This window comes from Talpa occidentalis, unplaced genomic scaffold (assembly GCF_014898055.3).
Source record: "Talpa occidentalis isolate TD23 unplaced genomic scaffold, MPIMG_talOcc4v2.1 talOcc4.17, whole genome shotgun sequence".
NCBI classification, from domain to species: domain Eukaryota; kingdom Metazoa; phylum Chordata; class Mammalia; order Eulipotyphla; family Talpidae; genus Talpa; species Talpa occidentalis.
In genome coordinates this window covers 4,588,245-4,603,749 of record NW_023601754.1, presented here as the reverse complement: position 1 = coordinate 4,603,749, position 15,505 = coordinate 4,588,245, and the positions used below count along the sequence as shown (strand labels likewise).

At 48.4% G+C, this 15,505-nt stretch overlaps 1 protein-coding gene across 1 annotated transcript in view; it reads right to left on the bottom strand.

The window, feature by feature from the left end:
* Nucleotides 1–1,201: 1,201 nt before the first annotated feature.
* FTO (FTO alpha-ketoglutarate dependent dioxygenase) overlaps nucleotides 1,202–15,505 on the bottom strand; it is a 331,157-nt gene continuing 316,853 nt past the window's right edge. The window contains exon 9 of the mRNA XM_054696876.1: nucleotides 1,202–2,522. Within this exon, the coding sequence (XP_054552851.1) occupies nucleotides 2,369–2,522 (154 nt within the window). The 3' untranslated portion in view covers nucleotides 1,202–2,368. The remainder of the gene's footprint in view (nucleotides 2,523–15,505) is intronic.

Below are 15,505 nucleotides of genomic sequence, written 5' to 3'. Positions count from 1 at the left end.
TAATATTCTCGTTCTGCAGGCGAGAAAACAAAGGCTTGAAAGGGCGGGGAGCCTTCAGGTCACACAGGACTAGGATTCTAAGTCACAAGCTGCAGCCAGACGCGTCTAGGCCAGCAGGAGTGGAAGAGTCTCGACACCGACCAAGGAGGGGGTGACGCCAGCAGAGGAGCAGAGGGGCCGGGTGTCGATGGAGGAGGAGAATACGTCGCCTCTCTAGGACACTGGGGAACAGGAATGGAAAGGGGGGTGCTGCTCTGGAGCCAGCATCCGGTGTGGGGCCCTCGCAATTTCTCCTTGTTCATAAGAGAAATGAAAAGCACTTCCCTGGGGTTCCCGCCGGCTGGGGCACCGCTCGGCGCAGCTGGGGTGAGCACAGAAGCCAGGTGTGTGCCCTTTCTTCTGACAGCTCTGAAGCCTGCCCCCCTGGGGCTGAGTGTCCCCCCAAAGAGGCCTCATGGGTGCTCCCTGCCTCTCCCCTTCCCGCCCCAGCCTCTGGAAGCTGCCAGGCCCTGCCGGCAGCCGCAATCATCACAACACTCGTGGGCCTTCCCGCTCCTGTTTATGGTTGTCAAATTGATTTCACCACCGCGATACCTATGGCTCCCGATGAAACTTAATTAAAAATACCATTTAATCACAAAGTAACAAAGGCAAACTGGATAAACGGCATTACCACTTCAGCGCATGTTAATCCACGCCGCTCCTCTCCCTCTCGATCTGTTTGGAGGAGAATTGCCTTTCAAATAAGAACCCCCCGTCTTCCGTGCGCTCGCCTCTGACAGATCTCCAAAATAAACAGTATTTAGCGTGGCATGGGTCCAAATGTATGCAGTCTGCCCAGTGGTAAAATCAGCCTTAGCTAGAACAGGGGGGAAAAGTTGCCTTCGAAAATCCTTCCCTGGAAACACACAAGCAGCCCCCGAATGCGGGGTTTGCGTTAACGAGGCCTGTGCAACCTCGCTCTGGCCTCCCTCCCCTCAGATGGTGTCGGGGTGTGTCTTTGGATGGTGTCACCTGCTCTTAGAGCCCCTCAGGTCGGGGCCAAGCAGGGGATCATCCGGAATTGTGCGGGTGTCATCCCACCAAGCCACCCCAGCTCCCCGGTGTTCCTCGGGCACTTGAAATAAAGCCCCACGCAGGCACCTCTGGCCCCGCACCCCCACTCCATGAACGCAGCCCAACAGCGACACACAAACTGGGTTAACGCTGAAGACTTTATTTCTACGACGGGGTACAGGCAAGCGGGTCTGCAGAGCACTGGCAGGAAGGGGGAAGGTCAGGGTTACAACACGTGGAAACAGGGAGCGGTGGTGGTGGCAGGGGGCGGGGACCTCACGCCCTAAGAGAAGACAAGGTCGGCTCGCGGCCACGCCGGAGGGAGGCCTCGGCTGCCACAGGCTCTGGCGTCCAAAGAGAATACACACGTTTAGAGAGGAAATCTCCCAACTTTTAAAAATGGGCACCCAATGAGCTGTAACAGAACAGAAATATGGGGCCTCACGGGCCTCGCGCTCCAGCCGACGTGGCTTCATCATCTCTCCCAGCTCCCTGCGAGGTCGGGGATCCTGATGGGGAAATCGAGACTCAAGGACACGGGGGACTTTGCTCAGGTCTCAAGGCCATGAGCTTAAGCTCATTTAAGCTTCACCTTGTGAGGCGGTGCTGGTGGAATCCCTGCTACACAGGTGGGGAAACTGAGGCAGAGTGCCATGCCAAAGGCCACATCGCTAGTGGGAGTTTGGGTTCAGGCACGCCTTAACCAGAGCGCATCCTTCCTCTCCCTGGCCTAATGTTCCCGGGCCCTCGGGGCGGGTGCTGGGGTTCTTCGGGCCTCAGTTCCACCCGCCGTTACACGAGAACGGCAGAAGTAGAGACCAAAGTGGGTTTTCTCTTTGAAAAGCCATTCCTTTCTCCTCTGGGCATGCTGGCCACAGAGACACCTCCTGGACAGCCAGGCTCTACGGGGTGTGGCGAGGAGGAGAAAGTGGGGTGAGCATCTCTAAGTTCTGTTGCCCCCCAGGACCTGAGAGTCTCAGGAGGCTTGGGAAGGAGGAAGCCTGGTGGAGCAATGGCACAGTCCAGGCTCAGCCCTGTCGCCTTGTTCCTTGGGAGCCAAACGGCTCCCCTCGAAACTCCAAGGGAGGAATAGTTTTGGGGTGGGGGAGGTTCTTGTTTTATATCAAATGGAATGATGACACTTGATCATTTAAAAGCATTTTAACTTTCATGGGCTCCATTCCCAGCTGTTCTCAACGGGGACCAGGCTCTGCAATCCCAAAGCTAAGTCTACCCATAGTCTTTGCCCACAAGAAAAGGGGGTGAGAAGCCAAAAACGGGTTTTCCTCTCCATCTAAATCGTGTGCTCCTCCTATGGTTTTGCCTCCAGGAGCAGACCTTTGAGGTCAGAAACGATATCTGTGAGGTCGAACGGCAAAGGCATTGAAGGATCATCCTTGTCCCAATACGGCCGACACTCCGGCTTCTGGTCCGCGGGTAATGTTCGGGCGATTCGGGACTGGCACCTGGAAGAGTAAGAACAGGCAATCAATCCTCAGGAGGGACCTCCTGGGTGACCCCAGGCCACGGGCAGCTTGGAGACACACTGCCACATGCTTCGCAGACAGTCCTCTCGGGTGGTGGGGCGGCATGCAAGAAAGAGGCCACAGGGCCAGAGTCGGTAGGAAGGAAGAGGCTCTTTATGGTGCTGCAGCTTTTTTTTTTTTTCAGTCCCCAGATCTGTCTTATCTCCGGTGGCTTCGTGGAAGTCAATCACAGGGTAAAATTAAGTTTCTGTGCCTCTAAAATGGCGAGCTATTGTTTTTTTTTTTTTTTTTCGTGATCTCAACTGGTATTTAAAGTGTGTGATTAAGCCATTATCAGATTGAAATGTTGTGGGATTGCAATGTATTACTAGATTACTGGGAAAGATTAAATTGAATCGACTGCATTAAAACAGCCGAGGACAGATGAAACAATATGACAAACCAGGGCTGGCTTTGGAGATGCTGGAGATTTGCAAGGGTCCCAGCTTGCCGTGTTCTGGAAAAGGCACTCCAAGGAAAGCCCAGTTTATAAGGATCTATGCAAATAGAGGTTAATAATCATTTCCACTGATGAAGAGGTGGAGAAAACTTCCACAAAATTAAATTAAGAGGCTAGCAAGAGTTGCTCCCTGAGGAAAACACTTAAATCACGGTTTTTATTAAATGGATTATTCATCAATAGTAGGGAAATTAATTATCATAGGCAACTAAGTGATCGCCTGGTAGGAAAAAGTTGGGGCACCTTCCTCACACTTGGGAGGCATCGACCTCTCGGAGACCAGCTTATTTAAAATTGGTCTGCGAGAGCTCAGTGGCTTTAGCCTTATTCGTCTGGAAAAAAAGAGGATCAGAGAGCAGAAAAACGATGGTGATAAGGATCGAATAATTTCTCTGATCTCCCGGGAGCAGAGGGCAGTGAAACCCTGTGCACCCCCCAAAATTACTTCAGAGTTGTGTGAGTCCTTCCCCACCCCCCACCTTCCCGCATTACTCTCTAAATCAATTGGAAAGTGGTCACCCCTGCTACTAGGCTAGCGTGTGGGCTCACGGCAAAGAGCTGGAAAGCCTGGAAGCTCCGGCCCCGTCTCCAAGCCCGATGGTGCAGAAGGTCCTCACTGAACGACGTCTTCTTCTCTGGGGAATTATTAATGGTGAGGAGATCCCCACGGGAAAACATACTTCAACTTTACACCTATTTTCTCGTGTGGTTAATTGCCACACCGGCATCCCAGGCACTCAATCCACCGAACATTACACATAACATTCCAATATATCTTCAGCTGTGCGCGTCAGGCCCTGATAATAGCGTCTGTTAACATGCACTAAGTACTGTTATGTAGCACATCACTTCATAAATAATAAGATTAGCTGACCTCAGGGCCCCAAGAAGAGTAATGTGTTTAAATGTTCTCATTATTTATTTAAAACAAGAATTAAAGCAACAGAAGCTGCTTTTGACATTCCTCTTAGCATAAATATTAAACTGTTTGCACTGATAAGCCCCACACAGGGCTGAAGAACAGAGGGTGTGTTCCGCGGACGACTTAATAATAGGTGTTTGCGATGCTGCCACTCGGCGCTCTGGTTCCGAGGATGTCTCTCTAGTGCTGGGGACGGTCTCCAAGTCACATGAAAGAGATGAGGGAATTAATATTCAAGGGAAGCGGCGACTAATTACAAAGGCACGCTGCAAAGCTTTTTAGATTGTGCTTTCTCTCGGCCTCGGAATCAGAGAGCAAAGCTCGATTTGCCGGGTAGGGAAAGTTATTACAAATTGAGCATTTCGGTCCCACCGCGGATAAATTATCTATGCACACGTTACCCCGGCTGGCAGATTAAAGAGCTGTGATAAGTGTCGATCCACCTAGAATATCATGAGGTTTGTAAAAAGTCAATAGAGATGCTTTTTCACCTGTCAAGTGGGTTTTGCCCCCTCATTTTGGGAGATTATTGGAAATATGAAAACCTGCCGCGAGGCCTGCTGATGCTAGCTCGCGCACGCTTCCCGAGCCCACTGGCGTCTCTTTGGGGTAAAGTTGTTCTATGACGTTCGGCCATTGCGTTTCTCGGCAAAGGACGGCCGGTGAGGGCGGCCTGCTCCCAGGGGGGGCTCTCCTCTGGGCTGGGGCTGTGTCTGGCCAGCGCCTCCCCCAGGGCCAGGGTAGAGCCCTCTGTTGGGTTTCTTCAGGGAAGTCACTCAGATGCTTTGGAGGCTTTAAAACGCTTAACTTTAATGCCCAGTGCTCCCCGCCAATTTCCATATGGCTGTCACCGGGCCCTAGAAAGGGCTCACTTCTGGAGGTGATGTATTTACCTGTGAAAGGACAATCACCCCCAGTTCCAATATACCGTTTGCTTTATCACTGTGCCAGACTGTGAGAGGGAAGGACGAAGGGTCCCTTGAAGGCCTATCCTGCTTTGGGTTTTGGTGTCTCTTGCTCAAATCACTATTTCTGCCCCCTCTGGTCTCTATTTCCTCAGGTGGCGGGTGTCGGGAGCTTGAAGCGGGGAGGTTCGGGGTGTCTCTGGACAGCAGGAGCGGCTGCTTGCAACAGGCGTGGTGTCTCGGGCCGGTTGCTAAATCTCAATGAGCTTCACCTTCTCGCCTGTCAAGCGGGAGTGATGATGGAGCTGGATACGGCCCCTCACGAGCAGAGCTCTTGTGATGAGGAAGCGAGTGGAAGTGCCTAGAACACTGGCTGGCACACAGTGAGAGCTCAACCTCGCTTACGCGGTATTAGCATCATCCCCGCTTTTACTTGAGTGTGAGTGACACGCCTCGCCGAGGGCGCTGAGGACACCGGTGCCCGCCCTGCACCCTGACGGAGTGGGTGGCTGTCATCGGCTCCTCTAGGGGAAGCTCTGGAGACACAGGCGCCCTTTCTGGCTGGAATCTAATGGGGCCTGCAGCTGCATCCCATCATCAAGTACATCCAGAATGCTGAGGCTCACGCTTCCCAGCTGCTAGAACATTCCAGTGATAAGAGAACATGCTCAGGTTCAGAAAGACCCAGCAGTTGTTCCTCAAGACCTAGAATTAGTGAACGGGCTACTGGACTGTCTAAATCATGGTTGTTTCATGTCTGTCATTGACAGGAAATGAAGCTGAACTGTCTCTTAGCACATACAGACGTACTCGCCAAATATGGCGGCCACGGGTTGGCTTCCGTGTTTTGGGAATGGTGACCATGGTAGATTGTCTGTCTGCTTCCCCTCCCACCACAAGAGCTCTGATTTTCCCATGGGCAAGCCTCTCTTTGGCCCTGTGGGCCAGACTGACCCCAGTGGACAGGTAGGCAGGCCGCGACCGGTTGAGCCAGTCAGCTGGTCTCACCGTCCCACAGGGACGGGCACAGAAAACATGTGCTCAAGGGGAGCCAGCGTGATGGAGTAATCGGGACTGCTGTGGGAGCAGAGGGAAAGGCCTGCTTACATCCTGGCCTGTGAGCTACTGGGATATGCCTCCTGGAGCTGCTGGTCATTTCGTGGCCACACAGCACCAGGCTGGTCCTGGGTGGTCACATCGGAGCACAGGTTAAGGCCTCCCCAAAGCCTTTTCAGTCTCATGAACCATCATTATTGGGATTAGGTTCTGTTACCTGCAACCCAGAGGCCTGGCTGGGCAGGCCGGACATGGCCTCCACCTTTCCTCGCCTCCTGCCTTTACAGCATCGATTGCCGTGGCCCTGCCTGCTGAGGGAGGCTGAGGGTCACTCTCCGAGCCCAGATGCTGCTGCTCACAGTGTGTGCAGAGGCCAAGGGGTAAGAGAGCAGGAAAACACTGGGGTTTTTGGTCTTGGTTCAAATATTTCTGTTTGGGACAAACTTCTACCCAGAAAACACAGGGCATGGTAATGTCATCGCCATTAAATAAGGGGACAATAAGCTAGTTTTGCGATCTTTCTGAAGAAAGTTTTTTAAAAAGTACCCTCGGGGACTCCCTGGTGGCGCAAGGGGTTAAGACACAACATATGAAGCTGTCCGCAGCCACTGCAGCACGAGTTGGATCCCGACCAGGGAGATACCCACATGGCGCAGCAGACCTCTCCTGTCTCCCCACTGCTCCCCTTGGCAGTATATTTCAGTCTGCCTGTTCTGCTCCCCACTCTGTCTCTGGTGAATCCTCTCAGCCCCCCAAAAATTCTGACCTGTATGTATAAATAAATAAATCTTAAAAAAAACAAAAAGTACCCTGAACTCAGAGCAGGTTGCTCCAAGTCCTCCAGCCAGAGTCCGTGTCCCCTCAGCTGGGAGCTCCGTCCTCCTGTCCTACAGGGATGGGTTAGCAAAGAAACTTGGTTCTGCTCAGAAAAACCTGCCAGCTCACAAAGCATTGCAAAGGGAGCAAAGGGAAATACATACTTCACCTTCCTCCCAAATTCATAGCACTTGATCCAAAAGATTCCACAAGTCACCCCCAAAACATCCATGAGTCACTCCCAAAACACTTGATATTTCAGAACAGTTCTCCCTGAGTGACTGGTGACATAACAGGAAGCAAATGGAAGGTGTCCCACTGGTTGGCCTGTTAGCAGATCCTCCAGGTCCCCCACGACCCCCCACAGGTATAACTCATGGTGGGGCTCCCCCAGGGCCACACTCACCTCTGATGGCCAGGGCTGCAGCCACATCAGTGAACACCGGTTGCCATGCTGAAATTAACCACTTTAGCTAAAGTGTGTGTTAATTATGGGTATGCAAGCAGTCAATAAAAGGTTAATGCAAAAGTCAAAGGATAAATTTCTTCCCTTATTGCATCACTTCACAGACTAAATGACTAACATTATACTTTGTGTTTTTAATCAATAGGTTTTACAGTAATGTGCTGGCCATTGATTTTAAGAAAACACATACGGTCTTCCTCCTTGTCCCTAAATTTTGCAACAAATAAAGAAGGACAGGTAATGTTTCCATGACTCTCGATGACATGAGGAGGGAAGCTTTCAGGAGGATGGTTTCTGCTCAAGATTCATCGCTATAAGCAAGCTTCAGAGATAAAGCACAGAGAGCTAGACTGTGATGAGGATGACCAAGCATGGGCCACGGTGGAGACAAGACGAATGAACTAAGAGCAACTCTTTGCTTTGAAAGAAGAGACCAGCTCTTGATGAAAATGATTACATTTTGTGCACTGTCCAAGTGTCCCAAAGACTCTCAGGGCACAGCGGTGCTTGAGTCCATTTTCACAAAGCCCTGAGAGAGAAGGAGGAGCTAGGTGTCTGCTCCCCATTTCAAAGGAGGGCCGGGGGGTTGCACTCCCCAGGGTGAGCTCAGAGGTAGGTGGAAGAGGGAGGCCTGGGCCAGGCCCCGGGGCACCTGCTGGCTGCCCTTTCTGCCACATTCCACCTATCCCATGGATTTCCTTTTGGACCAAAACGGAAACACTGGCCGCCATGTCCCGGCCTGACTTAGCTATTCTTTCCAAATTTAGGTAGGTATTCAGGGAGATTCCAAACCATTTTAGGGAAAAAGAAGGAGCAGAACATTCTCCCCCAAGTTTTTAGAAAGACTATTATTAAGATAAACAATGGATGAAACTTGCTTTTCGTTTTCACGACAAGGAGGTTCTTACAGCTTGTATCTGTAGTCGGTAGAAATGAAAGCTACATCTACGTATTTTAAGGGCATCCATTAATTGTATTTATTTTCTGGGGTGACCTTGAGAAAAATCTTTCAACGTTTGTTTCCTAGACTGTTCCATGAAGTTAATTCATCTCTGCTTCGCTGAATTATGTGAGATAAAAATCAAGTAATGGGTATAAAATTCCTTTAAAATATGTCAAGCAGCACACCGATATATAATTATTCCTCAGGATCTGTTTCTTCGATGGACAGATACAGGCCCTATTTCTGATCGTATAATATTTTTCATGGAGGTAACACTGGTTTATGGCACTGTATGGTTTAGAGGTGGAGGATCACATCTGCAAATGTAGGTCTCCATGCCACGCCCACCACCAAGGCACCCACAGTCCCCACCATGGTCCAATGGGCCACTTCCTTGCTCCCTACCTGCCTCCTCCCCCTACGGCAGACTCAACACTACAGTCAGGTTTCTAGAGTTTGTTTTGGTTTAGTTTTGCCTGTTCCTTTGTATCGTTTCTTTATATTCCACCTATGAGCGAAACCATCTGGTATTTGTCTTTCTCCTTCTGACTTCATTCACTTAGCATAACCCCCTCCCTCTCCATCCACGTGGTCGCAGACGACAAGGTTTCCTCTTTAAGACACTGCAGATCGGGCAAAATTGGGCCAGTGGGGTTTGTCACGTTTTTAAATAAAAATGAAAGAAATCAGACTTACGAAGACTGGAGCAATTTAAACGAACAACTTTACTGGAAAATACCCCATGTGATGTACTCTTCAAGTCGGAATTTTTTCTAGAATTTTAATTTGCAAGGAGTTTATAGTCATTCTGGCTAATGTGAAACAGGCTAATGTCTTAGGATTTCAGCCATATCAGAAGGAAGCCTCGATATAAGCGAGTATTGTGGCTTACGAGCCTGCCGAACCCAACTGCCAGGACGAGCGTGGAAAGGTGGGAAAGAAAATATCAGCAGCAACGGTCCCCTCAAGGGCCGAATACTCTGCAGGATCCAGAATGTTCTCTGCTTCCTCAGTTTCTTGGGCCCAGGAGAGCTGCAGCGTTTGGGTCAGAGCTGGGGTGCAGGCCAGAGATGCGGGAGGGTGAGAGGATTCACCAGAGACAGAGCAGGGAACAGAACAGGCGAGGTCTGCTTGCCATGTGGGTTGCTCCGAGAACCAGCACTGCAGAGGCTGCGGACAGCTTCACAGTGCTGTGCTCAACCACCTACGCCACCAGGGAGGCCTTGCATCTTTTTTTTTTTTTTTAAAGATTTATTTATTTATGCACACAAGAGCTAGCGTACAGGCCAGAGGTGCGGGGCGGGTGTGTGAGAGGATTCACCAGAGACAGAGCGGGGAGCAGAACAGGCAGACTGACTGAAACACACTGCTGAGGGGAGCAGTGGGCGAGACAGGAGAGGTCTGCTGTGCCATATGGGTAGCTCCCTGGCCGGGGATCGAACTTAGGCCACAATGGTGAGACTTAACTCGCAGGCCACCGGGGAGGTCAGACCCCAGTATTAAAGATAATTATTTTTCATATCGCACAGCAGTCCCTGACAGCACTTTATGAACAATGGAAGGGAGTTTTCCCTGGGTAATTTTGACTTTCCATGATGTCTACCTTGAACACCACATTTCAAAACGGACCTTGAATAAGAGCCCGAAGCCACTGCATTGCTTTCCATGGTCTAACTACACTGGGCTCCAGACTGGCTGTCTCAGGCAGTGGGGAGAAGGGCCTGCAGTCCACTTTAGAGTGATCTTGCCTTTGACTCTCTAAACCTTTGAAGAGAGAAGAGCAACGTCATGACTTTATGATTCATCTTAGGCTTTTGGCTAGTGCCCCCGGGGCACAGGGACAGCTTGGCAAATGCACATCTGCCCCTGTCACACCTACCAGTGTACATGGTTTCATAGAGTCAGCTAGTTAAACCTGTATAACCCAGTTTACCTACCACAGAACTTAGCACTAAATAAAATCAACTCGTAAGTGACTTTCAACAAAGGCCACCTTCACTTTCTTTTCAAAAGGCTTTAGCCTCTTGCCTCCAGCTAATGACAATGTTTCCACATCAGCAAAATCAACATACATCACAGGGAGAAAAAGCCAACCTTTGATCCGTGGGTCAGCTTTATTATTTTTTGTGTGTAGGGGGGAGATGTCGATATCCTTTTTAGCAGGTAGTATTTTTCAAATATGACCACTTGAGAAGTGAGCTTCGGCTTAGCTTTTAGTTGTATAAGAATGTATTTTGGGACCTCGTACTGAGAAGTCTAATATCAGAGGGTCTGTTCAGGTGCTTTAAAAACCCAATATCCCTGCCCGCTCTGTGCTCTAATCAGCTTTCCAGTGTGTGTTGCTAGCTTGGTTTTATCTGACCCTCTGTTCTGTATCTCTGTAGTCCACCTGCAAGTGGCATCGCCCACTACATGTCTTTCACCTCCTGACTTATTCCACTTAGCATAATCCTCTCCACCACCACCCATGTTGCCACAAATGGCAAGAGTTGATCCTTTTTGATAGCTGAGTAGTATTCCACCATGGAGATACACCACATCTCCCCGATCCATTTGTCTACATTTGGGCACCTAGGTTGTTTCCATAGTTTGGCTGTTGTAAATAGTGCTGCAGTGAACACAGGAGTTCATGTTTCCCTTCTGTTAGTGGGCTTTGCTGCTGTTGTTCTTTGAGGAGATACCTAGGAGTGGAATTGCTGGATCTATTTGTAATATTTTGAGACTCTCCACGTTGTTTTCCACAGGGATATGGAACTTACAGCTGGACTAGTCTCCATTCCTACCAACACTGCACGAGAGCTCCTGTTTCTCCGCATCTTCCCAGCACTTGTTTCTTCTGGTCTTTTTGAGACGGGCCACTCTCACGGGTGTGAAGTGTTATCTCATTGCAACTTTGGTTTGCATTTCCCTCATGAGTGATGATGAGCATTTTTTCATGTGTCCATGAACCATCCACATGTCTTCTTTGGAGAAGTGTCTATTTAGTTCTTCTGCCCGTTTTCTGACTGGGTTATTATTTTTTTCTTTTTTATTGAGCTGTAAGAGTTCTTTGTAGATCTTGGATATCCGCCCATGGTCAGATGCATGGTGAGTAAATATTTTCTCCCATTCAGTAGGGTGTCTTTTTGTTTTGTTTTGTTTTGATAACAGTTTCTTTTGCTGTGCAGAAGCTTTTTAGTTCAATGTAGTCCCAGTACTTTATATTCTCTTTTGTTTTCCTTGCTGCTGAAGATGAATCCACAAAGATCTCTCCAAAGCCTACGTCGGGTAGTGTTTTGCCTATGTTTTCTTCTATGTATTTTATGGTTTCAGGTCTCACATCCAAGTCTTTTATCCACATTGAGTTGATTTTTGTGTCTGGTGTGAGACAGTGTTTCATTCTTTTGCAAGCAGCAGTCCAGTTTTCCCAGCACTATTTATTGAAGAGGTTTTTTGCTCCAGAGAATATTCTTAGCTCCTTTGACATAGATTCAGTCCATATAAGTATGGGTTTATTTCTGGTTTCTGGGATCTCAATTTTTTTAACCACTTATTTTATTTATTTATTTATGATTATAAGAACTGGGGTGTAGGCCAGAGGTGCAGAGGATGAGAGGACTCACCAGAGACAGAGTGGGGAGCAGAATAGGCAGATCTACTGAAATGCACTGCTGAGGGGAGCAATGGACGAGTCAGGAGAAGTCTGCTGCGCCATGTGGGTCAGCTCCCTGGCTGGGGATTGAACTCAGGTTGCAGTGGGTGGCAATAGGTTGATAGCCTGAGACTTAACCCCTGCACCACCAGGGAGGCCCTGGGCTCTCAATTTTATTTCCAGCAGTCTGTGTCTGTTGTTATTCCCGTACCATATTGCTTTGATTACAAAATGAGTGAGCACAAAGGATTATGGGGGAGTGGCAGGTGCTGTGGTACTGGGTGTGATGTGGGAACAATACCTGAAGGGAGAGATGCTATACATCTAAAACACAAGTAATACTGCAAGGCAATGTTAACTAAAAAAAAGTAAAATTAACTTTACAAAATGGGGGGAAATATCCAAATATTCCCAATGCTTACACATTAAGATAAAGCCAGCAAGTCACGTGGATAACCAGGCATTCATTTTCCAAGAAATCATCATGCCATTCGGCACAGATAACTTTGCCATCTAGACCTTAGGAAACCCATCAGGGTGTGGACAGCACTTACTGTCCATCTAAACTGCTCTCCCACTGGCAAGAAAAAGGAATGGTCCTGGCATGGCCGAGCTGCTGTAAGTGGCTTGTGTTTCTCCACTCACTCTCGCCTGGCACACAAAAGGTTATTTTTCTGTAAACAACAGTTTTCATAGTTCCCAATTCTGCCCTCAATGCCAATATGACCTGCATCATTCTTGGAAAGATATACCTCTATATACTTTAATAGCCACGAATATCAGAGTTTTTATTTGTGTTTAATGCAAAAGAATATTCTGAGTTCCACGGAGATTCCAAGAAGGCGTTCCCCTTGGTAAGAGTTCCCACCCTCCTGGCCGCTGTTCCCTTCACGTCACTGCTAAGAGCGAGGCCGGCTGTGGCAAGGGGTCCCCCCATAGGGAAGAGGACAAGGTGAGAGATAAAGTACTTCCAGGTCAGACAGGACCACCAGGAGGTCATGAGTTAAAGAGAGAAGGACCCCACACCTTCTTGTCAAGGTCAGGGACACTTTCTGCTTGTAGTATGGCATGAAGTCATCACACTTTCATTCAGGGTCCCATGGAGAACTGTATCTCCTCCCTCTACCTCTAGCATCTGCTGCTTCCTCCTGGGAGTCTCCCCAACATGTGAGTATATGCTCCCCACCCCTCTGAAGTTGCCCTGACGAGTTTTTTACAGAGGTTTTTTGTTGTTGTTGATGAGAGATGGTACAAAGAAACTCCATCTCATGTCAACACTCTTGTGACGGCACCACAGGAATAGCAGTAAGGTTAAAAAACAACAACATGGAAGACAGTCAATAATAAACACTGAGTATCGGGTATTGTCTCCATCTTCTATTTAAACGCTCATCATCAAAACGGAAATCGAGACCAAAGAGATGAACTAAACTCATCCACGATGTCAGTCATACAAAGGATGTCAGGATTTGGCAAAACTGCCTGATGCCAAGTCTCAAGCTCCAAAAGGATCATTTGGGCCCTTGATAAAAATATCACTTCCCAAAGGCACCTCATCCCAAGTCAGACTCTCCAGCACAGGGTGCTGGCATCTCTGAACTTTCCTAGAGACTCTTCGAACCAGGCCAGCTTGAGAAGAAACGGCTCACCGTGTTAACCTGAACAAAAGGACCATAAAGATGCCTGAAGGCGGAAGGTGGGGGTCGGGGGGATCTGTAGGCATCTCTGGGCACCCACTCAGACTAAAATCATCTCCATTTCAGAGGACGGCAGACTCAGGGTCAGCTCTTTCAGACCTCCAACTTGGTCCCCTAAGCATGCAAAACGAGACTTCCCAGCACCCCCCGCTCCACTTCAGGGAGCCCGACAGGCCCTTGTAACCACTTAATATGTGAGACTGCTTGGCCCACCACTAGGGTGTAAACCCAGGAGGTGGAGGGTTGAGAACAATTTTATCCCCAGCTTCATTTGTCGGCTTGTCAGTTACATAATGATGGTGATGAATGGGCTACCTTGACAGCTGAACATTTAGGAGCTGTGACCTTTGATCTGTGGTCACATGATAGGGTCACCTGAAACTTGCATGCTTCTACCTGCCCAGGGGTAACAATATAAAGGTCAAATAGGCTGGACGATTATATGTATCGAGTCTGAGGCAGCTAGGTTAGGGGCTATAAGAGAGGCCGGGTTGGGTTCCCCAGCACACAAAGCTTTGGAACTACTGCAGAAATGTGCTCAACAAAAGATATACAATTTCAAAGCAGTCTAGAGTAACTTTCCTTGCAAGGGAATAGAATGAACTCATTATTTTTAAAGGGCAACAATGAAAACAAACACTTTGGAAGAAAATATATTCTGCCGGTGACTCCACCATTGGGAGGGGAAGCAACCAGGCGCATGACTTAATGAGTGATATTAATGCTATCCCTGCGATGTGGCAGAAGGTCCAATTTGATGCAATTATTGGAACAAAATCCCCACCGGGTAGTCCAAGCCCTCCTTTCAGCCACGGAATACGGTTTCTCTGCTGTCCTCTGTCAGCATAGCACCCCACAAAGGAGTGTGATTGACAAAAGATAACCCTTTCCAAATTTCATGACTTCCCTGTTGCTTGAAACTTAAGTAAAGTTTGCACGGGGCAGTCTCAAACTTCAGAAAGATTCCAGAATAACTTATAGCCCGAAATTCAAGGAGGCTGTGACTTTTAGATGCACTATAGCAGTTGAAGAAACACACACACACACACACACACACACACACACACACATACACACACAAATATTTCTATTTCTATTCTTGCAAATCTGAAGATTTTGCTTTTGGGCTATTTGGTTAAATTCCTTTTGCTCAGCGCCAGATAAAAGCTGTGACATAGATAATGAATACAGTTATGAAAATGAAAGCAAGAAGGCCAACATCATTGATTTCCAGAATCCAGAGACTTCATAACCAGGGAAGAAACAGATAGTACAGAGAAATCTGATTTACATCAAGAGCCTGTTTTATACAAAGGATTTTCCCTGCAAAGTCAAAGACCGACAGACAGACTGCCATTGGAGAATAATCCACTCGTACTCTTGAGAGACGAGCAAAGCAAAGGACAATGGCTTCCAGAATAAAAGGCCAGCTGTTCTGACTTTGGGATGCTCATTTAGGTTGTAAGCTGTGAAATAAATTTGAGTTGATGTTCCCCCATCTGCTCACCTGTCAGTCTATTTCCACTGTGCTGCTGTTTCTAGAAATACTTCCGTGTAACCTGCTTAATTGGTTTTTGGATGCTGAGAAACATCTCCCAAGTTATCTCAACCTTATTCAGAACAAGAGGCTACTGGGCCTTTGTTCACTTCCCTTCTTTAAGAGCGTTCAATAATAGGTCAAGAGCACCAATGGCAGAAAACTCGCTGTGGATTAATCCCAATGGGGTGGGGGTGTCCACATTCCGAATCAGAGAAAATGGCAGGCGGGCGGGCGGGAATAAAGTGTCAGTTGACCAGGACGCACCAGTTTTCTGATGAATTTATGCTTTCTGCTGATTGAAAAGCTGAGTGAAAGTTCTTACAGTGGTCCACAAGTCCCTACTTGACCAACCTCTTCCTCATGCCCGATTCTCTTCTCTCCTCCTGCTTGTCCCAATCACTTCGCTCTAGTCATAATGGCCCATTTGCTTTTCCTTGAACAGACAAAGGACACTCCCAGGTAACAGTGTCTGCTGCTGCTTCTACCC